This window comes from Pseudoliparis swirei, chromosome 20, assembly GCF_029220125.1.
Source record: "Pseudoliparis swirei isolate HS2019 ecotype Mariana Trench chromosome 20, NWPU_hadal_v1, whole genome shotgun sequence".
In the NCBI taxonomy this organism is placed as follows: domain Eukaryota; kingdom Metazoa; phylum Chordata; class Actinopteri; order Perciformes; family Liparidae; genus Pseudoliparis; species Pseudoliparis swirei.
The window spans coordinates 28,688,409-28,715,817 of record NC_079407.1 but is presented as its reverse complement, the minus strand read 5'-3'; the positions used below and the strand labels follow the sequence as shown (position 1 = coordinate 28,715,817).

Here is a 27,409-nt window from a genome sequence, read left to right as displayed (position 1 = left end):
CCGACCCAGAAACCAGAAATGAGCTGCTGGTTTCTCCCCTCAGGGTCAACATGACAGACATGGACGCCGAGACCACCGCCCACAGCGAGCCGCTGGCCGGGGAGGAAGAGGAGCCTCTCTTCAGCAACCTGGACCTCTTCCTCTTCTCCCTCATCGTCGGCCTCGTGGTTTACTGGTTCATGTCCCGCAAGAAGCCCGAGCCCCTCCCCGAGTTCAAGAAGCTGGAGACGCCGTGAGTACCTCGGGTCTTATTCTGAAACATAAACACATGCCTCTTATTCTGAAACATAAACACACGCCTCTTATTCTGAAACATAAACACACGCCTCTTATTCTGAAACATAAACACACGCCTCTTATTCTGAAACATAAACACACGCGTCTTATTCTGAAACATAAACACACGCCTCTTATTCTGAAACATAAACACACGCCTCTTATTCTGAAACATAAACACACGCGTCTTATTCTGAAACATAAACACACGCCTCTTATTCTGAAACATAAACACACGCCTCTTATTCTGAAACATAAACACACGCGTCTTATTCTGAAACATAAACACACGCGTCTTATTCTGAAACATAAACACACGCGTCTTATTCTGAAACATAAACACACGCGTCGTATTCTGAAACATAAACACACGCCTCTTATTCTGAAACATAAACACACGCGTCGTATTCTGAAACATAAACACACGCGTCTTATTCTGAAACATAAACACACGCCTCTTATGATTATGATAATGGGGGATTATTTGAGATCCCTGGCTGGTGTTTTGGTTTATTGATCAGTCCTGGTCTTGATTCATGGAATCTTCTTTGGAATGATATTATTAATCATCTGCAGGTGTTACATTTTAAAATAAGATCTTTATTGACGTTGTATTTTAGCTCACACATGTAGATGTTTATATAAACGATACAATCAGACCTTTAGCTACATTGTATCTTAGCTCACATATATATATATATGATACAATAAGATCTTTAGCTACGTTGTATCTTAGCTCACACATATATACAACGTAGCTAAAGATCTTATTGTATCGCTTTATATAAATATATATATTTATATAAACGATACAATAAGACCTTTAGCTACGTTGTATCTTATCTCACATATATATATATATATGTAAATGATACAATAAGACCTTTAGCTACGTTGTATCTTAGCTCACATATATATATATATATGTATATATATATAAATATGTATATATACACTACCGTTCAAAAGTTTGGGGTCATCCAGACAATTTTGTGTCTTTCATGAAAACTCACTTTTATTTATAAATGAATTGAACATTTCATAGAAAATATAGTCAAGACATTGACAAGGTTATAAATAATGATTAATATTTGAAGTATTAATTTTGTACTTCAAGCTCAAAGGAAGGCCAGTTGTATAGCTTATATCACCAGCATAACTGTTTTCAGCTGTGCTAACATAATTGCACAAGGGTTTTCTAATCATCCATTAGTCTTCTAAGGCGATGAGCAAACACAATGTACCATTAGAACACTGGAGTGATGATGAAATGGGCCTCTATACACCTCTGGAGATATTTCATGAGAAACCAGATGTTTCCACCTAGAATATCACTTACCACATTAACAATGTATAGAGGGTATTTATGATTAATGTTATCTTTATTGAAAAAACAGTGCTTTTCTTTGAAAAATAAAGACATTTCTAAGTGACCCCAAACTTTTGAACGGTATATATTATATATATATAAATGATACAATAAGACCTTTAGCTACGTTGTATCTTAGCTCACATATAAATATATATATACATATATATTTATATACATATATATATATGTGTGTTTATGTAAATGATACAATAAGACCTTTAGCTACGTTGTATCTTAGCTCACATATATATATATTTACATATATATTTATATACATATATATATTTGTGTGTTTATGTAAATGATACAATAAGACCTTTAGCTACGTTGTATTTGAGTTTGTACATATATATATATTTATATAAATGATACAATAAGACCTTTAGCTACGTTGTATCTTAGCTCACACATGTGTTTGTTGACGTCAAGGCGATGCCGTGTCGGTGGCTGAGAGGACGCTCGTCTTCATGTCCCGCTGGACGTGGCTGATGGTTCAGCATTAATAATAATGATTAATAGGGTGTGTGTCTCCAGTGATCTCCGTGTGATTAGATGTTGTAATATATTACCTTCACTCCGCCGGCCGGTTGACTCTGAGTGAACCTGAGGAGTGTGTGACTGTGTGAGTGTGTGACTGTGTGACTGTGTGAGTGTGTGACTGTGTGAGTGTGTGACTGTGTGTGTGTGAGTGTGTGACTGTGAGTGTGTGACTGTGTGAGTGTGTGACTGTGACTGTGTGAGTGTGTGACTGTGTGACTGTGTGACTGTGTGACTGTGTGAGTGTGTGACTGTGTGTGTGTGTGTGTGTGACTGTGTGAGTGTGTGACTGTGTGACTGTGTGACTGTGTGAGTGTGTGACTGTGTGAGTGTGTGACTGTGTGAGTGTGTGACTGTGTGACTGTGTGACTGTGTGAGTGTGTGACTGTGTGACTGTGTGAGTGTGTGACTGTGTGAGTGTGTGACTGTGAGTGTGTGACTGTGTGAGTGTGTGACTGTGTGAGTGTGTGACTGTGTGACTGTGACTGTGTGTGACTGTGTGAGTGTGTGACTGTGTGAGTGTGTGACTGTGACTGTGAGTGTGTGAGTGTGTGAGTGTGTGACTGTGTGACTGTGAGTGTGAGTGTGTGACTGTGTGAGACTGTGAGTGTGTGAGTGTGTGTGTGTGTGACTGTGTGACTGTGTGTGACTGTGTGACTGTGTGACTGTGTGAGTGTGTGACTGTGTGAGTGTGTGAGTGTGTGACTGTGAGTGTGTGACTGTGTGAGTGTGTGAGTGTGTGACTGTGAGTGTGTGACTGTGTGAGTGTGTGACTGTGTGACTGTGTGAGTGTGTGAGTGTGTGACTGTGTGTGTGTGTGACTGTGTGAGTGTGTGACTGTGACTGTGTGACTGGGTGAGTGTGTGACTGTGTGTGACTGTGTGTGAGTGTGTGACTGTGTGAGTGTGTGAGTGTGTGACTGTGTGAGTGTGTGAGTGTGACTGTGTGAGTGTGTGAGTGTGTGAGTGTGTGACTGTGTGACGGTGTGAGTGTGTGACTGTGTGAGTGTGTGAGTGTGTGAGTGTGTGACTGTGTGTGTGAGTGTGTGACTGTGTGTGTGTGAGTGTGTGACTGTGTGACTGTGTGAGTGTGTGAGTGTGTGAGGGGTCACAGCTCCGCTCGGGTAAATGTTCCACCAGCAGCGACCTTTGTCAAACCTGTTCCTGCCTGTATCGCCTGGAGCTCTTCTCACGGCGAGGGGCGTGGCCTGACGGATTAGTTCGCGAGTCGTTCTCCCTATAAGTGCGTTTATTGGTTTAATTGCTTTTGGCTTTGTGGTCTCGAGGCACGATATTAAATAAAGTTGAACTGAACCGATGTTTCTCCTCTCGCTCTGCTGCTCGTCTTGGAGGCCGAAAGGTGGTTCAAGTTAAGTTTAGCTTTAGTGTCTAGTGAATTATTTTCCTTTTTCTATCTGGTTCATATTAAGACTTTAGACGCCAGTGAGATTAAATGATTTTCATGCAATTATAAATATGGATATCAGTGTTTCCCCTAGGTTTACAGCTTCAGGGGGCGGGGCTAGTGCCGCTGCTCGCCATGTTGGTGCCCTAAGCTTAACTCCTTAACGATGCCCCCCTGAGATAGGAAAGGGACCCACGGCGAGCGTTGTCGACGGGGGGGGGGACTTCAACAGTAGGTAGACGAAAACTACAGGGTGGCGGGCGGAGATTTCAGGGTGGCGTAGGGGAAACACTGGATATAGTTTCATATCCCGTGTAATGTCAGTGTAATATGCAGCTAAATTAGGATAACGGATGACTACTCAACTTTGCAAAAAGCGATTGTGTTCACTCCTCAGGTTTAAAAGGTCCCGGCGAAAAGGGAATGGACATATTAACGCGAACAGCAGGACAATAGGAAGCAAAACAAAGGAACAAATACTATTATTGAGATGACTTCAGTCAGTAAATCTACAGGGCAACATGTGCGTTAAGTATCGTGTTCACATGTGGCTCTACGATCTGTTTTATTCTATTATAATCCATGGGTTGCTATGTAAGATGTCCTTTAGTATTGTAGTTGGAGTACTTCATACACTTTTGGTAGTTTAAGCTAGAAGGTTCGAGAAAGAGATCGTATGTTTTGTGCTTGAAATCTTCAATTCGGAAGAGTTACTCGTGGAAGTTACCTCACAGTCTGTGTGCCGTGCCACGGGGCATTAAATAAAGTAACCTAACTATTTATAAATTGGAGAAATGACGAGAATGCAATCTCTGATTAGTCAGTTGTTAGAGATTATTAGATGGATTCTAATTAAATGTTGAGAGTTGCACCAACGGAGCACTAGTTTAATCTTACACACCTCAAGATGCATTTGTTGACGTGTTATTAAGAGGCTAAAGATCGTAGCCCGGCTGTTCCTCTGTGGTGCAGGCCGCTCTCACGCAGCAGAGAGGTGGTCCGAGGCGGTTAAGACCCTCGATTTCATCTTCAAAGTTTAAAGTGCAGACCTGTTTCTATTCTACGGGCCTGTGACGGGGATCTGTTTTCTTTCTGCTGACGTCAACGGGGGAGTTTGTTCCGCTGTCGTGGAGCCGGCCAGCCGAGCCCCCTTCACAGCGAGGCAGTAGCAGAGCCTGGTGGACGTGCAGGGGGCGTGCGAGTTAATGTCCACGCTGCAGGGTCCACAGCCTGGCAGACCAGGTCCAGGGTCTGGAATCAGATCCAAGCACCACTGGGAGACCAGGAGGGATGTCTGAGAACTGTGAAAGGATGATACCTGCCGGGCTGCTGCCTTCTGGATGAGCTCCAGAGGTCAGAGGTCACATGCAGACGACTTCCCCAGCAGTGAGTTACTGATGTGTAAATGCATGATGACCAGAGCCTAGACCTGGTCCCACCCTGTCTGCTGGATGAGGACTGGACGTGTCCTCCTGATGCTATGGAGGATAGATCTGGGACACTGCAGGGGATATATATATATATATATTTATTTATATATACTTATTTATTTTTATATATATCTTTAGATATATTTATATATTTATATATATATATATATATCTTTATTTATTTATATTTATTTATATATATATATTTATTTATATATATTTTTATATATTTATATATAGTTTGTTTATTTATATATATATTTATATGTATATTTATTTATATATGGATATATTTATTTATATATATTTATATATAGATGTATGGATATATATTTTTATATATATATACAGGACTGTCTCAGAAAATTAGAATATTGTGATGAAGTTCTTTATTTTCTGTCATGCAATTAAAAGAACAAAAATGTCATGCATTCTGGATTCATTACAAATCAACTGAAATATTGCAAGCCTTTTATTCTTTTAATATTGCTGATTATGGCTTACAGCTTAAGAAAACTCAAATATCCTATCTCTAAATATTAGAATATCATGAAAAAGTATACTAGTAGGGTATTAAACAAATCACTTGAATTGTCTAATTAACTCGAAACACCTGCAAGGGTTTCCTGAGCCTTGACAAACACTCAGCTGTTATAAATCTTTTTTTTAACTTGGTCTGAGGAAATATTAAAATTTTATGAGATAGGATTTTAGAGTTTTCTTAAGCTGTAAGCCATAATCAGCAATATTAAAAGAATAAAAGGCTTGCAATATTTCAGTTGATTTGTAATGAATCCAGAATGCATGACATTTTTGTTTTTTTAATTGCATTACAGAAAATAAAGAACTTTATCACAATATTCTAATTTTCTGAGACAGTCCTGTATAATAAGTTTTTTCTGAGGCGGTTGATCGTCACAGACGGGAGAGCAGCTCAGATCTTTAAGATGTTTCTCCAGCTGGCGGCCAGACCTCCACTGAGAGACAACTGCTCAGTTCTCTAAGCTCTCTTGCAATTTTTACAAAAATGTCTTTTAAAAGCGTAATAATCTCCAGATGTATTCATCTCAAAATTGCAAGAACATTTATGACTGGCGAGTGCTAGAGAGGCTTGTGTAGCATATAACCACGTTGGTCTAGATCAGTGGTCACCAACCTTTTTGAGCCCAAGATCCCTGACCTCCGCCTTCATGACCGGCAAGATCTCCCTATAATACCTAGAAAACGACTGTCCAGACTGGACTTCTGACTTGAGGCTTTTTATTTGGCCTAATTCTAATTGAATGAAATCAAAACACTTTGGTCCAGCTTTCAAATTGATGAGACCAGGAACACAGAATTTAAGTGCAATATAAAAAGTAAGATATTTGTTCACCGCACACAATATGAACAAGAAAAAACACATTTCAATGAGCAGCTGGATGAACTACTGTTCTGCCCCACATTGTCATGTGTTGCATTCGAGATGCCAAGTGGTGTAGAAGGCAATTGCCTTTCTTGTTCTTATATTTATCCCTCCTCTCTTACCGTAGTTAGTTCCTGTTTCACGTTTCTACTGAAAGCACATCCTGCAGCTACGTTTCACCTTTACTGCTTGATAGCCTCTGAAGTTCTAAGTCTGTAAGTATCTATGTATGTAACATGTAAATATCTGCTATCTGTCATTACTGTTATAATATTGTGTTGTAGCACTAGACGCTAATTAGCGTCTAGCTAATCGCAATTAGCATGTGTCATGTCAGGATTAGCTTGGACTCTTAAGTAGTCAGGAGGTTCATGTTGATGGATAGGGGTAATTCCTGGCATGATGGCTTTGTGTTAATCATAGTGTTGTTTATGTATATGTGTGTGGACGGTTTGTGAAGTTATGTCATGTTATGTCTCCACAGTTTTACAATTTCAAAGATTTATACTAAAGACCCTAAATTCAACTCCGGATTCCTGAGTCTTCATTTTATGGATCTGCTGTTAGCTATCTGCTAAGCTACCTTAAATAAGCAAGATCAGAATAACTACCAATATAAATGTTGTATTTATTTACATTACAACACGACACTGACAACATGATCAGTCAGTGCAACTCATGTAAGTTCAGCTCTCATCACAATGCCATCAAGCCATGTGACTCCAGTCAGTGTGGTGGCTGTGACTGAACTCTGTCTGTGAGCTTGTAGTTAGTTCATAATCACAGACAGCCAGTCTGAGGCCGTCTGTCAGCTGTCTGTCAGTCATCCAGCTCCTGGTCTTTGATTTGGTGATTTTCTCAACTCCACTGACGAGTTTTTCGGGGCAAATTTGGTATTCATGAAAGTTTTCTCATCTGGGATTGATTCTGAACTCAGACCGTTGGTGATTACGTTCACATCAGCTCTACAGACATCCTCAGATTTAAATAATTATCATAATAATAAATATGAGAATCACCATTTGTGACTCCTGCATCTGTGCTTTTTCAAATAATAGAATAAATACAATTGCAATCACTTTCAAGTAAACCAGATTGCTCCATCAGACAAGAAAAAAAGTTCAATGTTGAGCTTTTGTTTTGAAGGACAACAGCAGAAAAGCCCAACTCACGGAGGTAAGACCTGGCAAGTCGCCAAGAATCTCGGCAGTTGCACATGCGCAGGCGTAACCTGTTAATGCCGTCACGTAAACATTTACACGAAGGTACAGGCATTACAACATTTATTTATTGATGACGTAGTTGTATGTCCTTGTACTTTGAACTTGTGTAATATGTAAAGTTATGAATAAAGGTCTTTCTGCATTTCCCCTGCGCCCCACCTGTACTATACGTTCCCCTCTTTCAGGAGCACAGCTGACAACACGGCTGTCAGAGAACCCGTTTTCAGGCGTTCATTAAAATCAGGCGGAGATGTTTTCTGACTTCGATCTTCCAGTCAGAAAGAAAACGTTTCAGAAGAGACTTCAGAAAATGTTCGAGAACGAGAAACAATGTGTTTGTGATTTTATTTTCATTTTATTTTGGAGATCGACAGGCAACGTCTCCGAGATCGACCGGTCGGTGACCGCTGGTCTAGATCAGGGGTCCCCAACCCACGGGCCGCGGCCCGGTACCGGTCCACGGCTTGGTCGGTACCGGTCCACGGAAAAAAAGTGAATAAAAAAAGTTGTAATTTGGATTTTTAATCAGTCGGAAAAATATATTATTTTGAAAAAGGAGCGGATCCCCCCGTGTGTCTGAGCCGCGTTCAGGAGTGTTAAAGTTGGGGTTTATCGCTGCAGGCGAGTCTCACGCGCCGAACCCTCTGCTGGCGGCACAGTGCCAAAGAATCTTAAAACATATTCAACCTGCTCAATGAATTCTGTCACTTCAGGGAAATGACAACTGTTTTCAAGTTGGCCGATGAAGTCGCTGCTGAGTGGGCGAGTGAATATCGGAACATTCTACATGTTTCAGACGTTGACCGGGTGGGAGAGGCTTTTAAAAGAGTTTGAGCGGACTCCAACCACAAAAGACCCGACTGCAAAAGAATAGACCTGCAACCCATTAGTAAACAAACCCACCCGGTGAATCGAGCCCGTCTGAACTAGAAGAACATGTGCTGGAGATGCAAAGGACGGTGGCCTTAAGGGACATTTCACACAACAACTCTGCCTGTTCTAATGACAGCGACCAGAACTCGGTGAGGAGCAGCGGACCAAACACACGTCTGTGTCGCCGTCTCCATCAGCGGCTCGTTGCAGGTAAACAAGCACAGCTCACACTCGGCGTCATGATGAGTTGTAGTTTTGGCACTTTATGCCCTTCCTATAATTGTATGACGTCATATTTATTACGTCATTTATATTGCCGGTCCGTGAAAATAATTTCTGACACGGAACCGGTCCGTGGCTCAAAAAAGGTTGGGGACCGCTGGTCTAGATGATCGTGGTCGGAGCGTCTCTGTCCTCGCTGCCTCGGCTTGAAACCATCAAATCTCTCGTCTTGAGTCTGAGACGACAAACCACCTCGTCTTTCACTCCATGAATCTCCTGATAATGCAAAAAAGATCTCTGGCAACTCGAATGATAAGTCTACTCTGTAAAGATAGCAGCAGGCTTACTCGTCGTTTAGTGGATGGGGGCGTGGCTTAGTTTCATCGGACCCTCCTCCCACTGGCCACTTTTTAAGCCCCTCCCCCACTCGCAAAACACAATTTGTTTGGTCAGCGTAGTGAAGCCTCGCTGGCTGTGAATGGAGACAGTGTTGGAGGCCGAGTGGGGGAGACCCTGGCCATTTGTGTGAGAACGGGAGGTATGCTCGGGGGGGGGGGGGGTCGTCTGCTCTGTCTTTCCTGTGCTTTTGTTTTTGGCCCTGAACCCATTTTGAAAAAGTTCCCTGGAGAGTGAACAAGGAGGCCGAGCCAGGCCGGGCCCTCTAAAGGTGGAAAGTTGAGGCCAGAGACAAGCAACCCTTTCTTTGGGTTGCTTTTGAAAATGTGTGTGTGTGTCACAAATAGAATCCTTTTGTGATAAATGAGGTTGCCATAGCGATGACATTCCCCTCTCTCCTCCAGTGAGACGGGGGCGGGGCCTGAGGGGACGCTTCACGCCGCTCGCAGCTCGTTTGCCTCCACCGGGGAGCCGTCGCTCCGATAACTCACCAAAAGAGAAGAAGAAGAAGCCCAGAATGGATCTTGTGGACTTTTTTTTTGTTCCCAACACCTTTCAGCTGGAGAGGAAAAGGGGGCGGGGCTTGAGGAGGAAGGCAGAGTGTTTCATTGTGTTTGTGTGAGTCAAAAAAAAGTGTGGTGGGTCTGCAGCACGGCTGCATTTTATGGGGAAGTCAGTTTCCCATCATTGTGTCCTGAGCGGTTGCCAGACACTGACAGGGCTTGCAGGCGCGTGTGTGTCTGTGTGTGTCTGTGTGTGTGTGTGTGTGTGTGTGTGCAAAACAGACGCTGCTGGTTTCACAGGAAGAGGCAGAGTTCAGCTCGTGTTGGAGCCTCCGAGGCTGAAGCCAGGCAGCTCTTCCCAGCCTGCGAGGGTCCCGGACCGGTTTGATTCTTCTGTTTTCCATCCTGTGGTTTTTGGAGCGTTGACATCCTGCTTTTTAATTTTTGTTTTGTTTTGAGTGTGGTGGTTTCCCGGCGTGGCGTCGCCGGCGGCGAGCTACAGGCTGAGCTACAGGGCTGCATGCCATGGGCTGTGTCTTCTCCCTGCCAGAGGACAGGAGAGATGCTGCCGAGAGGTCAGTCACCGTCTGAGTCTCTGCTGCACGGCGTGTTCACGCTCACACGGCCGGACGCCGACACGGAGGAACACAACTCCAGAGATTGTTTGAGCGTCACGTTTAGTGCAGACCACGAGAGGGAAATGTATGTTTTTAAATGACACTAGAGGCTGCTTTCTAAAGTTCTACTAGAGGCTGGTTTCTAAAGCTCTACTAGAGGCTGGTTTCTAAAGCTCTACTAGAGGCTGGTTTCTAAAGCTCTACTAGAGGCTGGTTTCTAAAGCTCTACTAGAGGCTGGTTTCCAAAGCTCTACTAGAGGCTGGTTTCTAAAGCTCTACTAGAGGCTGGTTTCTAAAGTTCTACTAGAGCAGGGGTGGCCAACCAGTCAGAGACTAAGAGCCACATTTTTTACTGTGTTACCGCAAAGAGCCACATCATACACATATGTGTGCGCGCGCACACGCACACACACACACACACACACACCTCTGATCAGCCAGATTTATTGTAAATGTCACACACCAACATGATGAAAAACTGTACATGCTTTTCTGCCTGGCTTTTCAAAGCGACCAACTTGTTCTTGCGAAGTTCCGTCCCTTTTGGAAATTCCTGTTCGATGTTAGGGTGGAGTGAGCTGAAGTGACGCTGAAGATTTGAAGCTTTGAAATGCGCTAATGCTGCGTGACATATAAGGCAGATCGGCTTGCCATTACGTTTAACAAAAAAATATAAACTCTCCCACTCTGGCAAAAACGTCCTGTGTTCTTCTTCATATTTTCGTTTGGCTGTGCTTTTTTTCCCTGCCATTTCAAGAGGTAACTTGACGGAAATTGTTTACAACACAAATGATGGCACACCAAAGATTCTCTCGTCGCTCGTTTGACGTCACTCAACCAGGCTTACATGGTCAGTGTGCCATCTAGCTGTAGGGGGAGTGAATGACAGCGCCAGCCAAGCATTTTTGACGCATGTCATGTGACAGCTCCTGAAGAGCCGCATGAAACTAGTTAAAGAGCCGCATGAGACTCGCGAGCCGCGGGTTGGCCACCCCTGTACTAGAGGCTGGTTTCTAAAGCTCTACTAGAGGCTGGTTTCTAAAGCTCTACTATAGGCTAGTTTCTAAAGCTCTACTAGAGGCTGGTTTCTAAAGTTCTACTGGAGGCTGGTTTCTAAAGCTGTACTAGAGGCTGGTTTCTAAAGCTCTACTAGAGGCTGGTTTCTAAAGTTCTACTGGAGGCTGGTTTCTAAAGCTGTACTAGAGGCTGGTTTCTAAAGCTCTACTAGAGGCTGGTTTCTAAAGCTCTACTAGAGGCTGGTTTCTAAAGCTCTACTAGAGGCTGGTTTCTAAAGCTCTACTAGAGGCTGGTTTCCAAAGCTCTACTAGAGGCTGGTTTCTAAAGCTCTACTAGAGGCTGGTTTCTAAAGCTCTACTAGAGGCTGGTTTCTAAAGTTCTACGAGAGGCTGGTTTCCAAAGCTCTACGAGAGGCTGGTTTCTAAAGCTGTACTAGAGGCTGGTTTCTAAAGCTGTACTAGAGGCTGGTTTCTAAAGCTCTACTAGAGGCTGGTTTCTAAAGCTCTACTAGAGGCTGGTTTCTAAAGCTCTACTAGAGGCTGGTTTCCAAAGCTCTGCTAGAGGCTGCTTTCTAAAGCGCTGCTAGAGGCTGCTTTCTAAAGCTCTGCTAGAGGCTGGTTTCCAAAGCTCTGCTAGCGGCTGGTTTCTAAAGCTCTGCTAGAGGCTGGTTTCTAAAGCTCTACTAGAGGCTGGTTTCTAAAGCTCTACTAGAGGCTGGTTTCTAAAGCTCTACTAGAGGCTGGTTTCCAAAGCTCTACTAGAGGCTGGTTTCCAAAGCTCTACTAGAGGCTGGTTTCTAAAGCTCTACTAGAGGCTGGTTTCTAAAGCTCTACTAGAGGCTGGTTTCCAAAGCTCTACTAGAGGCTGGTTTCTAAAGCTCTGCTAGAGGCTGGTTTCTAAAGCTCTGCTAGAGGCTGGTTTCCAAAGCTCTACTAGAGGCTGGTTTCCAAAGCTCTGCTAGAGGCTGGTTTCTAAAGCTCTGCTAGAGGCTGGTTTCCAAAGTTATACTAGAGGCTGGTTTCTAAAGCTCTGCTAGAGGCTGGTTTCTAAAGCTCTACTAGAGGCTGGTTTCTAAAGCTCTACTAGAGGCTGGTTTCCAAAGCTCTACTAGAGGCTGGTTTCTAAAGCTCTGCTAGAGGCTGGTTTCTAAAGCTCTGCTAGAGGCTGGTTTCTAAAGCTCTGCTAGAGGCTGGTTTCTAAAGCTCTGCTAGAGGCTGGTTTCTAAAGCTCTACTAGAGGCTGGTTTCTAAAGCTCTACTAGAGGCTGGTTTCTAAAGCTCTACTAGAGGCTGGTTTCCAAAGCTCTGCTAGAGGCTGCTTTCTAAAGCGCTGCTAGAGGCTGCTTTCTAAAGCTCTGCTAGAGGCTGGTTTCCAAAGCTCTGCTAGCGGCTGGTTTCTAAAGCTCTGCTAGAGGCTGGTTTCTAAAGCTCTACTAGAGGCTGGTTTCTAAAGTTCTACTAGAGGCTGGTTTCTAAAGCTCTGCTACAGGCTGGTTTCTAAAGCTCTGCTAGAGGCTGGTTTCTAAAGCTCTACTAGAGGCTGGTTTCTAAAGCTCTACTAGAGGCTGGTTTCTAAAGCTCTACTAGAGGCTGGTTTCCAAAGCTCTCTATTTAGAGTTACACCAAAGGAGAAAGCGATCAACAACATATCTAATGCTGTACAAGCTCCAGATGCATGTATAGAGGCGTTATTGAGAAGCGTCGTAAGCGTGTGTGATCGTGCCACACGGAGCTAACGTACGTAGCGTCGCTGTGACGGTCCCACTGCGCTGCTGCTTTCACACGTTGGATCCACAACATGAGCCTCTGGACTCTGCTGGTCGTTATGTGAAGGCCTGTTATTCATGTTCCTGGGCAGGCAGAACGCTGCAGCTGGACCTTTGATGCTGGACGCAGCGCGTTGCCTTAATCAGCCTCCTAATGGACGCAGCTTCCTGTGTGCTTCCCTCAGTGTGTTGGCACATGTTGTTAATTCATTAGAATGAGAACCAGGCACGTTGCTTCCATGTGGAAATGCACGAGATACTGCACTGGTATACGTAGTATAGTTAGTATAAATAATACTGGTATACGTAGTATAAATAATACTGGAATACGTAGTATATTTAATATTAATAATACTGGTGGATGTAGTATAGTTAATATAAATAGTACTGGAATACGTAGTATAGTTAATATGAATAATACCAGTGGATGTAGTATAGTTAATATAAATAGTACTGGAATACGTAGTATATTTAATATTAATAATACTGGTATATATATATATATATATAGCATAGTTAATATGAATAATACTGGTGGATGTAGTATGGTTAATATAAATAATACTGGTATAATTAATAGAAATAGTACTGGTATATTTAATAAAAATAATACTGGTATTCGTAGTATAGTTAATATAAATAATACTGGTATATGTAGTATAGTTAATATAAATAGTACTGGTGTATTTAATAAAAATAATACTGGTATTCGTAGTATAGTTAATATAAATAATACTGGTATACGTAGTATAGTTAATATATATAATACTGGTATATGTAGTATAGTTAATATGAATAGTACTGGTATATGTAGTATAGTTAATATGAATAATACTGGTATACATAGTATAGTTAATATAAATAATACTGGTATATGTAGTATAGTTAATATGAATAGTACTGGTATACGTAGTATAGTTAATATATATAGTACTGGTATATGTAGTATAGTTAATATAAATAGTACTGGTATACGTAATATAGTTAATATAAATAACAATGGTATAGTCGGTATCATAATGCTGAGTCATCGTTGCCCAACAGTTCCTGCAACACATTTATTTTGATGCCGACTATCAATAATTTGCATAAATGATTATATTTTTTAATGATTATAGTACGATATGGATTTAATGAATCACATAAAGTAATAAAACTGTTATAAGAACTCTCCACGTGAACACAAAACCTCAGGAACTGGATTATTTTGCCTAGATTCATAAATTTGGCCCAAACTCTCTACAGTTGTGCTCCATGTGACCCCACGACCCTGACCTCCCATCAGTCCGTTGATGTTGACTTACAGAAGAACAGGGTGGAGTGACAGTCTGTTCCCTCACATGATGCTCCAGGTGGAGTGACAGTCTGTTCCCTCACATGATGCTCCAGGTGTAGTGACAGTCTGTTCCCTCACATGATGCTCCAGGTGGAGTGACAGTCTGTTCCCTCACATGATGCTCCAGGTGGAGTGACAGTCTGTTCCCTCACATGATGCTCCAGGTGGAGTGACAGTCTGTTCCCTCACATGATGCTCCAGGTGTAGTGACAGTCTGTTCCCTCACATGATGCTCCAGGTGGAGTGACAGTCTGTTCCCTCACATGATGCTCCAGGTGGAGTGACAGTCTGTTCCCTCACATGATGCTCCAGGTGGAGTGACAGTCTGTTCCCTACATGATGCTCCAGGTGGAGTGACAGTCTGTTCCCTCACATGATGCTCCAGGTGGAGTGACAGTCTGTTCCCTCACATGATGCTCCAGGTGTAGTGACAGTCTGTTCCCTCACATGATGCTCCAGGTGTAGTGACAGTCTGTTCCCTCACATGATGCTCCAGGTGTAGTGACAGTCTGTTCCCTCACATGATGCTCCAGGTGGAGTGACAGTCTGTTCCCTACATGATGCTCCAGGTGGAGTGACAGTCTGTTCCCTCACATGATGCTCCAGGTGGAGTGACAGTCTGTTCCCTCACATGATGCTCCAGGTGTAGTGACAGTCTGTTCCCTCACATGATGCTCCAGGTGTAGTGACAGTCTGTTCCCTCACATGATGCTCCAGGTGTAGTGACAGTCTGTTCCCTCACATGATGCTCCAGGTGTAGTGACAGTCTGTTCCCTCACATGATGCTCCAGGTGGAGTGACAGTCTGTTCCCTCACATGATGCTCCAGGTGGAGTGACAGTCTGTTCCCTCACATGATGCTCCAGGTGGAGTGACAGTCTGTTCCCTCACATGATGCTCCAGGTGGAGTGACAGTCTGTTCCCTCACATGATGCTCCAGGTGGAGTGACAGTCTGTTCCCTCACATGATGCTCCAGGTGTAGTGACAGTCTGTTCCCTCACATGATGCTCCAGGTGAAGTGACAGTCTGTTCCCTCACATGATGCTCCAGGTGTAGTGACAGTCTGTTCCCTCACATGATGCTCCAGGTGTAGTGACAGTCTGTTCCTCACATGATGCTCCAGGTGTAGTGACAGTCTGTTCCTCACATGATGCTCCAGGTGTAGTGACAGTCTGTTCCCTCACATGATGCTCCAGGTGTAGTGACAGTCTGTTCCCTCACATGATGCTCCAGGTGTAGTGACAGTCTGTTCCCTCACATGATGCTCCAGGTGTGGTGACAGTCTGTTCCCTCACATGATGCTCCAGGTGTGGTGACAGTCTGTTCCCTCACATGATGCTCCAGGTGTAGTGACAGTCTGTTCCCTACATGATGCTCCAGGTGTAGTGACAGTCTGTTCCCTCACATGATGCTCCAGGTGTGGTGACAGTCTGTTCCCTCACATGATGCTCCAGGTGTGGTGACAGTCTGTTCCCTCACATGATGCTCCAGGTGTGGTGACAGTCTGTTCCCTCACATGATGCTCCAGGTGTAGTGACAGTCTGTTCCCTCACATGATGCTCCAGGTGTAGTGACAGTCTGTTCCCTCACATGATGCTCCAGGTGTAGTGACAGTCTGTTCCCTCACATGATGCTCCAGGTGTAGTGACAGTCTGTTCCCTCACATGATGCTCCAGGTGTGGTGACAGTCTGTTCCCTCACATGATGCTCCAGGTGTGGTGACAGTCTGTTCCCTCACATGATGCTCCAGGTGTAGTGACAGTCTGTTCCCTCACATGATGCTCCAGGTGTAGTGACAGTCTGTTCCCTCACATGATGCTCCAGGTGTAGTGACAGTCTGTTCCTCACATGATGCTCCAGGTGTAGTGACAGTCTGTTCCCTCACATGATGCTCCAGGTGTAGTGACAGTCTGTTCCCTCACATGATGCTCCAGGTGTAGTGACAGTCTGTTCCCTACATGATGCTCCAGGTGTAGTGACAGTCTGTTCCCTACATGATGCTCCAGGTGTAGTGACAGTCTGTTCCCTCACATGATGCTCCAGGTGTAGTGACAGTCTGTTCCCTCACATGATGCTCCAGGTGTGGTGACAGTCTGTTCCCTCACATGATGCTCCAGGTGTAGTGACAGTCTGTTCCCTACATGATGCTCCAGGTGTAGTGACAGTCTGTTCCCTCACATGATGCTCCAGGTGTAGTGACAGTCTGTTCCCTACATGATGCTCCAGGTGTAGTGACAGTCTGTTCCCTCACATGATGCTCCAGGTGTGGTGACAGTCTGTTCCCTCACATGATGCTCCAGGTGTGGTGACAGTCTGTTCCCTCACATGATGCTCCAGGTGTAGTGACAGTCTGTTCCCTCACATGATGCTCCAGGTGTAGTGACAGTCTGTTCCCTCACATGATGCTCCAGGTGTGGTGACAGTCTGTTCCCTCACATGATGCTCCAGGTGTGGTGACAGTCTGTTCCCTCACATGATGCTCCAGGTGTAGTGACAGTCTGTTCCCTACATGATGCTCCAGGTGTAGTGACAGTCTGTTCCCTCACATGATGCTCCAGGTGAAGTGACAGTCTGTTCCCTCACATGATGCTCCAGGTGTAGTGACAGTCTGTTCCCTCACATGATGCTCCAGGTGGAGTGACAGTCTGTTCCCTCACATGATGCTCCAGGTGTGGTGACAGTCTGTTCCCTCACATGATGCTCCAGGTGTAGTGACAGTCTGTTCCCTACATGATGCTCCAGGTGTAGTGACAGTCTGTTCCCTACATGATGCTCCAGGTGTAGTGACAGTCTGTTCCCTCACATGATGCTCCAGGTGAAGTGACAGTCTGTTCCCTCACATGATGCTCCAGGTGTAGTGACAGTCTGTTCCCTCACATGATGCTCCAGGTGTAGTGACAGTCTGTTCCCTACATGATGCTCCAGGTGTAGTGACAGTCTGTTCCCTCACATGATGCTCCAGGTGAAGTGACAGTCTGTTCCCTCACATGATGCTCCAGGTGTAGTGACAGTCTGTTCCCTCACATGATGCTCCAGGTGTAGTGACAGTCTGTTCCCTCACGGCTTTATACACAGTCATCAACTACAGGTGAGACACCTGGAGGAAGTGTTAGCATGTTAGCATCAACTCTCACGGCTTCATTTACTCCCAGAACAAGTTGTGAACCATCGCGTGTTCCCTGAAAAAAGCCTTTTTATACAACTCTGAAATGTACATTATTTTTCAGTTTTTGGGAACCTAAACTTTTTTAATTTAACCTCTGCCGCTGACCCTTGTTCCCTTTCAGGTTCTTCACATGAACTGCTCACATGTCAATACAAACTGGGGTTAAAGTGAAAGTGAATACATTATGTTATTTTACTTTTGAGTGGGTGTTCCCATGATGACGTGTTTGTTTCTTCATGTTCAGCTTCAGGCCTGACTGGCAGCGTGCGTGACTGTTTTTGGAAAGATTGGATGAGTTAAAGCAAAAGTTTATAACATAACGATATCAAAGAGAGCGGCCGGTTACTGGAGTCCTCGTGACGACGGTACGGACACATCGGGGGTTTAGACCTTCGGCCGGTGGAACTCTGGCTCCAGAAGTTGAGCTTCAGTAAACGAGTGCACAGCCACACAGCAGGAGGTCTTCAGGCTTCCTGCTCGCTGCCACGCTTAAAGTTCAGTCCTTTTATCTTGATTACATTAACAGTCAAACATGTTTCCTCCTCAGAGCGCCGACCACACGAGAAACCAGCTTCATCGAGAAGATGAAGAAAACCGTGAGTGGCCCTTTCCTTTCTTCTGTTTCCTTCCCTTTCCTTTCTTCCCTTCCATTTCCTTTCCTTTCCTTCCCTTCACTTCACTTTCCTTTCTTCCATTTCCTTCCCTTTCCTTTCCTTCCCCCTTTCTTTCCTTTCCTTTCCTTTCCTTCCCTTTCTTCCCTTCCCTTTCCTTCCCTTTCTTCCCGTTCCTTCCCTTCCCTCCCTTTACTTTTCTTCCCTATCTTTCCTTTCCTTCCCTTCTGCTGCAGGTCTTTGTTCACGTCTCATGTTTCCAACAGTTCTGTGGCTGTTGCTTCAAAACACGCTCTGCGTTTCAAAGACTGAGCCATTTAAAGAACCTGTTGATGTTCTTCTAGAACATGTCGTGAACCTCCTCCTGCTCAGTGGAAGTTGATGTTCTTCTAGAACATGTCGTGAACCTCCTCCTGCTCAGTGGAAGGAGAGCGTGAGCATCCTCTGCTCATGTGATGCTGCTCATGCTCTTTTTGAATCATGTGGTTTACCAGCAAATAGTTCAGATCCAAGATGACGGCAGACGTTGGTCCACAGTCACGTTTTAGTTTTCCCTGTTTTGAATTATGGCAAGAATTAAGTATTTCAGGATTCTGACTTCACACATGGATCTGTTTGTGTGAGGAGTTCATGTTACAGAGATGTCTTGTTTGACGTTCAAGTCGTGTGAAGGGTTTTAGTATTTTCCTGCAGTTTGGGATAATCATTTTAAATAAATGTCGAGAGAGAAGGGTCAGCTTCGTGTTCTGACTCGAGTCCACGTCCACAGAACAAGAACATCATCGTGTTCTACGGCTCGCAGACCGGCACCGGGGAGGAGTTCGCTAACCGCATGTCCAAAGACGCCCAGCGCTACGGCATGAAGGGCATGGCGGCCGACCCCGAGGAGTACGAGATGGTACGCTACGGTGCAGCATTCACATGAACCGGGGCTCATTCAGGGTTCCTACGCTCATGGAAAACCTGGAAAAGTCCTGGAAATTTAAAATGTTTATTTTTCGTTGGAAAAAAATTTAATCCCAAAAAGTTTTGGAAATGTTTCATTCATATGTTAATTTACAATGTGTATATAATGTATGCCCTATATTCTCATTGTTAGTTTAAGTTCAACATTTTATCACTTTTTCATGTTTACACCGAGATTTCACAAAATGTCTGGTCATGGAAATTTGGTTTAAATTCCTGGAAATCCCATTGGTCCCCATGGTGATGAACCTGTTCATTGGTCATGAGGATGAACCTGTTCATTGGTCATGTGGATGAACCTGTTCATTGGTCATGAGGATGAACCTGTTCATTGGTCATGTGGATGAACCTGTTCATTGGTCATGAGGATGAACCTGTTCATTGGTCATGTGGATGAACCTGTTCATTGGTCATGAGGATGAACCTGTTCATTGGTCATGAGGATGAACCTGTTCATTGGTCATGTGGATGAACCTGTTCATTGGTCATGTGGATGAACCTGTTCATTGGTCATGAGGATGAACCTGTTCATTGGTCATGAGGATGAACCTGTTCATTGGTCATGGTGATGAACCTGTTCATTGGTCATGTGGATGAACCTGTTCATTGGTCATGAGGATGAACCTGTTCATTGGTCATGTGGATGAACCTGTTCATTGGTCATGAGGATGAACCTGTTCATTGGTCATGAGGATGAACCTGTTCATTGGTCATGAGGATGAACCTGTTCATTGGTCATGAGGATGAACCTGTTCATTGGTCATGTGGATGAACCTGTTCATTGGTCACCATGGTGATGAACCTGTTCATTGGTTATGAGGATGAACCCTGTTCATTGGTCATGTGGATGAACCTGTTCATTGGTCATGAGGATGAACCTGTTAATTGGTCATGTGGATGAACCCTGTTCATTGGTCACGACTGAAGTACCAAAAGGTATGACTTCATGTAGGAATGTGACGCTGCTTTGAGAACCTGGATAAATGGTCCGCTGTGATTGGTTCGTCGTGTGTGATGACAGATCCTGAGGCAGCCGGTTCAATATGGAGGCCAACGTCTTTAAAGTGCTGAGTTCTTCTCTGATCCTCATGTCCATGTTCCAGGGGGAGCTGTCCCGACTGTCTGAAATTACAAACTCCCTCGCCATATTTTGCATGGCCACCTATGGTGAAGGAGATCCAACAGATAACGCCCAGGACTTCTACGACTGGCTGCAGGAAAACGATGACGAGGATCTCTCTGGACTAAACTACACAGTGAGTCTTCATGATAAGTTTTATTTACACTTACAAGAACTCTGAATATTGTCTAAATGGTCATGTGACTTGTATAGGAAGGATTTTGTAAGTGGTGCATAAATATGATGGCATGAGGTCATCAGAGTATGGTGACCCTAGAGCCCTGTGATGTCATCAAGCCCAACTCAAACAAACTCAATAACAAAGTTATAAGGAATTCAGGACCAGAATAATGAAACTATTAAACATGTGGCATCACACATTACTGAATTATTATTGGTTTGCTGAATAATGATGTTGTGATTGTTTACTAATGTTAAAATCATGCAAGTTCATTGATGTAATAAACTTAAAATGAGCCACATGTACATTTACTGTATAACTTCCACTTGCTCCAGTATCTCCACTAGCGTCACTAGCGTCACTAGCTCCAGTATCTCCACTAGCTTCACTAGCTCCAGTAGCTCCACTAACTTCATTAGCATCATTAGCTCCAGTAGCTTCACTAGCGTCACTAGCTCCAGTAGCTCCACTAGCGTCATTAGCTCTAGTAGCTCCACTAGCTTCATTAGCATCATTAGCTCCAGTAGCTCCACTAGCTTCATTAGCGTCATTAGCTTCACTAGCGTCATTAGCTTCACTTGCGTCATTAGCTCCAGTAGCTTCATTCGCATCATTAGCTCCACTAGCTTCAGTAGCTCCACTAGCTTCATTAGTGTCATTAGCTCCACTAGCTTCATTAGCTTCACTAGCTTCACCAGCGTCATTAGCTCCAGTAGCTCCACTAGCTTCAGTAGCTCCACTAGCTTCATTAGCGTCATTAGCTCCAGTAGCTCCACTAGCATCATTAGCTCCAGTAGTGTCATTAGCATCAATAGCGCCACTAGCTTCATTAGCTCCACTAGCTTCATTCGCGTCATTAGCTCCACTAGCTTCATTAGCTCCAGTAGCTTCATTAGCATCATTCGCTCCAGTAGCTCCACTAGCGTCATTAGCTTCATTAGCTCCACTAGCTTCATTAGCTCCAGTAGCTCCACTAGCATCATTAGCTCCACTAGCTTTATTAGCATCATTAGCTCCACTAGCTTCATTAGCGTCATTAGCTCCAGTAGCTTCATTAGAGTCATTAGCTCCACTAGCTTCATTAGCGTCATTAGCTCCACTAGCTTCATTAGCTCCAGTAGCTCCACTAGCTTCATTAGCGTCATTAGCTCCACTAGCTCCAGTAGCGCCATTAGCTCCAGTAGCTTCATTCATGTCATTAGCTCCACTAGCTTCATTAGCGTCATTAGCTCCACTAGCTTCATTAGCGTCATTAGCTCCAGTAGCATCATTAGCTCCAGTAGCTTCATTAGCGTCATTAGCTCCAGTAGCATCAGTAGCTCCACTAGCTTCATTAGCGTCATTAGCTCCAGTAGCTCCACTAGCATGGTGGCCTTTGTTTGCACCATGACAGAAAGGGTGTTGTGTGTTGTGAAGTTCATTTAGATCCCCATTAGCTAACGCTATGCAGCAGCTATTCTCTCTGTGTGTGTGTGTCATTGTCTCATTATTGGGGTGCAGAGCCTCTGGCCTCATTCTAGTGAAGAACATGGCACAGTCGCTTCCTTCGTCCTGTATTTCATCTTTTGTGTCTGACAATATAGTCAGAGTTTATAACTCTTTACATTATAGTCAGAGTTTATAACTCTTTACATTATAGTCAGAGTTTATACCTCTTTACATTAATCCCAGAGTTTATACCTCTTTACATTAGTCCCAGAGTTTATAACTCTTTACATTAGTCCCAGAGTTTATAACTCTTTACATTAGTCCCAGAGTTTATAACTCTTTACATTAGTCCCAGAGTGTATACCTCTTTACATTAGTCCCAGAGTTTATAACTCTTTACATTAGTCCCAGAGTTTATAACTCTTTACATTAGTCCCAGAGTTTATAACTCTTTACATTAGTCCCAGAGTGTATACCTCTTTACATTAATCCCAGAGTTTATACCTCTTTACATTAGTCCCAGAGTTTATAACTCTTTACATTAGTCCCAGAGTGTATACCTCTTTACATTAGTCCCAGAGTTTATAACTCTTTACATTAGTCCCAGAGTGTATACCTCTTTACATTAGTCCCAGAGTTTATAACTCTTTACATTAGTCCCAGAGTGTATACCTCTTTACATTAGTCCCAGAGTTTATAACTCTTTACATTAGTCCCAGAGTTTATACCTCTTTACATTAGTCCCAGAGTGTATAACTCTTTACATTAGTCCCAGAGTGTATAACTCTTTACATTAGTCCCAGAGTGTATACCTCTTTACATTAGTCCCAGAGTTTATAACTCTTTACATTAGTCCCAGAGTTTATACCTCTTTACATTAGTCCCAGAGTGTATACCTCTTTACATTAGTCCCAGAGTTTATAACTCTTTACATTAGTCCCAGAGTTTATAACTCTTTACATTAGTCCCAGAGTGTATACCTCTTTACATTAGTCCCAGAGTTTATAACTCTTTACATTAGTCCCAGAGTGTATACCTCTTTACATTAGTCCCAGAGTTTATACCTCTTTACATTAGTCCCAGAGTTTATACCTCTTTACATTAGTCCCAGAGTTTATACCTCTTTACATTAGTCCCAGAGTTTATACCTCTTTACATTAGTCCCAGAGTTTATACCTCTTTACATTAGTCCCAGAGTGTATACCTCTTTACATTAGTCCCAGAGTTTATACCTCTTTACATTAGTCCCAGAGTTTATACCTCTTTACATTAGTCCCAGAGTGTATACCTCTTTACATTAGTCCCAGAGTTTATACCTCTTTACATTAGTCCCAGAGTTTATACCTCTTTACATTAGTCCCAGAGTGTATACCTCTTTACATTAGTCCCAGAGTTTATACCTCTTTACATTAGTCCCAGAGTGTATACCTCTTTACATTAGTCCCAGAGTGTATACCTCTTTACATTAGTCCCAGAGTTTATACCTCTTTACATTAGTCCCAGAGTTTATACCTCTTTACATTAGTCCCAGAGTGTATACCTCTTTACATTAGTCCCAGAGTTTATACCTCTTTACATTAGTCCCAGAGTTTATACCTCTTTACATTAGTCCCAGAGTTTATACCTCTTTACATTAGTCCCAGAGTGTATATCTCTTTACATTAGTCCCAGAGTTTATACCTCTTTACATTAGTCCCAGAGTTTATACCTCTTTACATTAGTCCCAGAGTGTATATCTCTTTACATTAGTCCCAGAGTGTATACCTCTTTACATTAGTCCCAGAGTGTATATCTCTTTACATTAGTCCCAGAGTGTATACCTCTTTACATTAGTCCCAGAGTGTATACCTCTTTACATTAGTCCCAGAGTGTATAACTCTTTACATTAGTCCCAGAGTGTATAACTCTTTACATTAGTCCCAGAGTGTATACCTCTTTACATTAGTCCCAGAGTTTATAACTCTTTACATTATAGTCAGAGTTTATACCTCTTTACATTAGTCCCAGAGTGTATACCTCTTTACATTAGTCCCAGAGTTTATACCTCTTTACATTAGTCCCAGAGTTTATACCTCTTTACATTAGTCCCAGAGTGTATACCTCTTTACATTAGTCCCAGAGTTTATACCTCTTTACATTAGTCCCGGAGTGTATACCTCTTTACATTAGTCCCGGAGTTTATACCTCTTTACATTAGTCCCAGAGTGTATACCTCTTTACATTAGTCCCAGAGTGTATACCTCTTTACATTAGTCCCAGAGTGTATACCTCTTTACATTAGTCCCAGAGTGTATACCTCTTTACATTAGTCCCAGAGTTTATACCTCTTTACATTAGTCCCAGAGTGTATACCTCTTTACATTAGTCCCAGAGTGTATACCTCTTTACATTAGTCCCAGAGTTTATACCTCTTTACATTAGTCCCAGAGTTTATACCTCTTTGTGCCTCCAGGTGTTTGCACTGGGCAACAAGACGTACGAGCACTACAACGCGATGGGGACGTACGTGGACAAGCGGCTGGAGGAACTCGGGGCCAAGCGCATCTTTGACCTCGGGTTAGGAGACGACGACGGCAAGTAAGTTTCACCAAGGGAAGGACGAGTGAAGGAGGGTGAACGTGGTCAGCTCTCAGAACGGAAGGGACCTGCTGGGACAGGTAGGCAGCCGGACTGCTGAGTCCACTGCAACGGGACCAGAGACCAGGTGCATCCAGGCCGACGTGAAGGGTTCTCTTCTGAAGTCTCATGATGAATAAAGTGACGGATGTTTCTCTGCTGACTGCCGGCTTCTGTCCTTCAGTCTGGAGGAGGATTTCGTTTCCTGGAGGGAGCAGTTCTGGCCGGCCGTCTGCGAGCACTTTGGAGTCGAGGCCTTAGGAGACGATTCAAGGTTCATTCACTTTCTACTTTTATTTTTAAGTCTTAGGAGACGATTCAAGGTTCATTCACTTCTTCCTTTTTATGTTTATTTGTAGTTTTAAGTGTACTTATTTCCACCTTATTTTGTCCCCTTCTGTGTTTAATTGTCCTAATTTACCAAAACCCTTCCTCTCTAATGTGTTCTATAATATGTCTTCTTCTGAAAGGCAGTGTGACCATGAGGTCTATGTTTTAAGAGACGGTGGCCATGGCTCACTTCCTCATTCCTGGAGCAGAACGTCCACATGGACTTCTTTGAGCTGTGTGTGTGTGTGTGTGTGTGTGTGTGTGTGTGTGTGTGTGTGTGTGTGTGTGTGTGTGTGTGTGTGTGTGTGTGTGTGTGTGTGTGTGTGTGTGTGTGTGTGTGTGTGTGTGTGTGTGTGTGTGTGTGTGTGTGTGTGTGTGTGTGTGTGTGGTTAGCGGACCGTCCTTCGTTAAGAGGAACGGCGGTCCGATCCCAAGGTCGTGCCCAAGGACACGCGTGCCTGCGCTGTCCTCCAATCACATCGCACAGTGATAAAAACGTCTGACTTGTGATGAGCAGCTGGTCTCGTAAACAACAGTAAACAACACACTTTGATTGCTTTGAGTATGAAGCAGTTTTTAATAAATTAAATGATAACGGCCTTGAGCGTCTGGGCATGTTGACCTTTACTCCTGAGTCACACTGGAGTCACACGGGGATCCGGACCAACAGACACGCTTCACTTTACAAGACTTTCTGTTTGTTCTTCTTTGTTTTTTAAATGACTAAAAACGGACATTTGTGATTCATGATGAACGCCACCCGTCTGTTGAACATGTAGAGTAATCCAGAGTTGTACGTAGACGTGCTTCATCCTGAAGAACAACCTCTACTCTGTTTGAAGACGCTGACGCTCCCGTTCTTCCTCCTCAGCATCCGGCAGTACGAGCTGAAGGAGCACGCCGACATCAACATGAACAAGGTCTTCTCCGGGGAGATCGGGCGCCTGAAGAGTTTCGAGGTCCAGAAGCCGTGAGTACTCAGAGACGCTGCTCTCCCCCGGAACCCTGGAGCACCGCTCTGTTCGTGGCACACTGAGCCGGCTGTCAAGGAGCCTGAGAGGTTGAAGGGAAACGAGGCTTTCTTCCCCCTAGTGGACACTTTGTGAATCAAAGATTAATTATGAGTTAATGTGCAAAGTGATGCATCATTTCTATATATATATATATATATCTCCTGTGAACTCTATGTCCAACTGTTAGACACATTTTATTTGTACATCTAAGTGTTTATTCCAAGTGATGCATAGTTTCTATTTTAATATATATATAAAATCATGTAAACTTTATGTTCAAACTTTAGAATTTTTTATTTTTTACATAGTGTTTAGTTCATACACCAGGCGGTCAGGGAGCTGCCCCCCCCCCCCTCAACACTCATATCTGACTGCTGCTATAATACAGACTAAATACTATTATTATTACTATAATTATAGAATCACTTGATGTTGGACAGGAGGAACACACTTTTAGATCTTCTGTTCCACAAATGGAAGAAGTGAAGTTGACCTTGACCTCTTCTCAGTCCGTTTGATGCTAAGAACCCGTTCCTGGCCACGGTCACCGTCAACCGCAGACTGCACAAAGGTGGCGGGCGTCACCTGATGCACCTGGAGGTCGACATCACCGGCTCCAAGATCAGGTGAGCCGCGGCTCCCTGCCGGGCGGAGGGAGGGTCCGGGTCGTGAACGCGGGTCAACCTCTGAACTCTTTCAGGTACGAGTCCGGGGACCACGTGGCCGTCTTCCCCTCCAACGACTCGGCGCTGGTGAGCCGGCTGGGCGACGTCCTGGGGGTGGACCTTGACGCCGTTATCTCCCTTAACAACCTCGACGGTACGGCACCGAGGCGACGCTCCTGACCCTTCCCTTGACCCCAGATGCGTTGATAGTCGCGTGGCTGCGGCGCGGCGGCGTTGCGTAACACGTGGTCGACTTGCTCATTAAAGTAACTTCCTGTCGCGGCCGCTGGTCGGCGCGTCCTAATGTTCCTGAACACAACACTTGGGGCCCGAGGGAGTCGATGAGGGACGATGAGCTCATCGCTCCCTGGACTGACGCTGGCTTTGTGACCTTTAATTAAACTTCATTGAGGTAAAGCCTGTTTTGAACAAGCAGCTGTCGCCGTGTTGTAAACTAAACGCATCGAGGAGAACGCTTCATTCCTCGGTTAATCTGAAGAATACCTTTATTTTTTTATCCATTTATTTCTTTTGATTTTACAAATGAACAAAACAGGTCTTTAAGGATCCAATACAAAGAGAAAAGAGAAATAAAAGAGTAAAGAACAACAAAACCAAACGCATCTGCACATCATTAGTCTAAGTTAATGTTTTTAATTTCTTATGTCAAATGAGTTAAGATCCTAAAAAAAAAGTTTAATAACCAATTCCCCAAAACTATTATATTTTGTAAATAATTGCAAAAAATGTGTGATGTTCACAGCAGTGACGATTACGCAACAATGTATCAAATTCACACGATCCATTGTTTAAGCAAAGACATTTAAAACATGTGGAGGTGTTACCCACACACACACACACCCCTCTGACCTCTGACCTATGCTGTTGCTGTCATATTTCTATGTTGTAGACATTTTAAAGCTTTTATTAAACATTG

The 27,409-nt window shown here is 43.7% G+C and overlaps 1 protein-coding gene across 2 annotated transcripts in view; it reads left to right on the top strand.

Moving 5' to 3' along the window:
- porb (P450 (cytochrome) oxidoreductase b) overlaps nucleotides 1-27,409 on the top strand; it is a 38,480-nt gene that overhangs the window by 5,580 nt on the left and 5,491 nt on the right. Inside the window, exons 2-10 of one of the 2 annotated variants that reach the window (XM_056440897.1) lie at nucleotides 44-232; nucleotides 18,090-18,138; nucleotides 18,923-19,051; nucleotides 20,223-20,375; nucleotides 24,301-24,425; nucleotides 24,649-24,738; nucleotides 25,666-25,764; nucleotides 26,317-26,433; nucleotides 26,508-26,626. In XM_056440897.1, the coding sequence (XP_056296872.1) occupies nucleotides 51-232; nucleotides 18,090-18,138; nucleotides 18,923-19,051; nucleotides 20,223-20,375; nucleotides 24,301-24,425; nucleotides 24,649-24,738; nucleotides 25,666-25,764; nucleotides 26,317-26,433; nucleotides 26,508-26,626 (1,063 nt within the window). In that variant the 5' untranslated portion in view covers nucleotides 44-50. Of the gene's footprint in view, nucleotides 1-43; nucleotides 233-9,542; nucleotides 10,217-18,089; nucleotides 18,139-18,922; nucleotides 19,052-20,222; nucleotides 20,376-24,300; nucleotides 24,426-24,648; nucleotides 24,739-25,665; nucleotides 25,765-26,316; nucleotides 26,434-26,507; nucleotides 26,627-27,409 lie in introns of those variants that run through there. The other variant, XM_056440898.1, reaches the window with a different exon arrangement.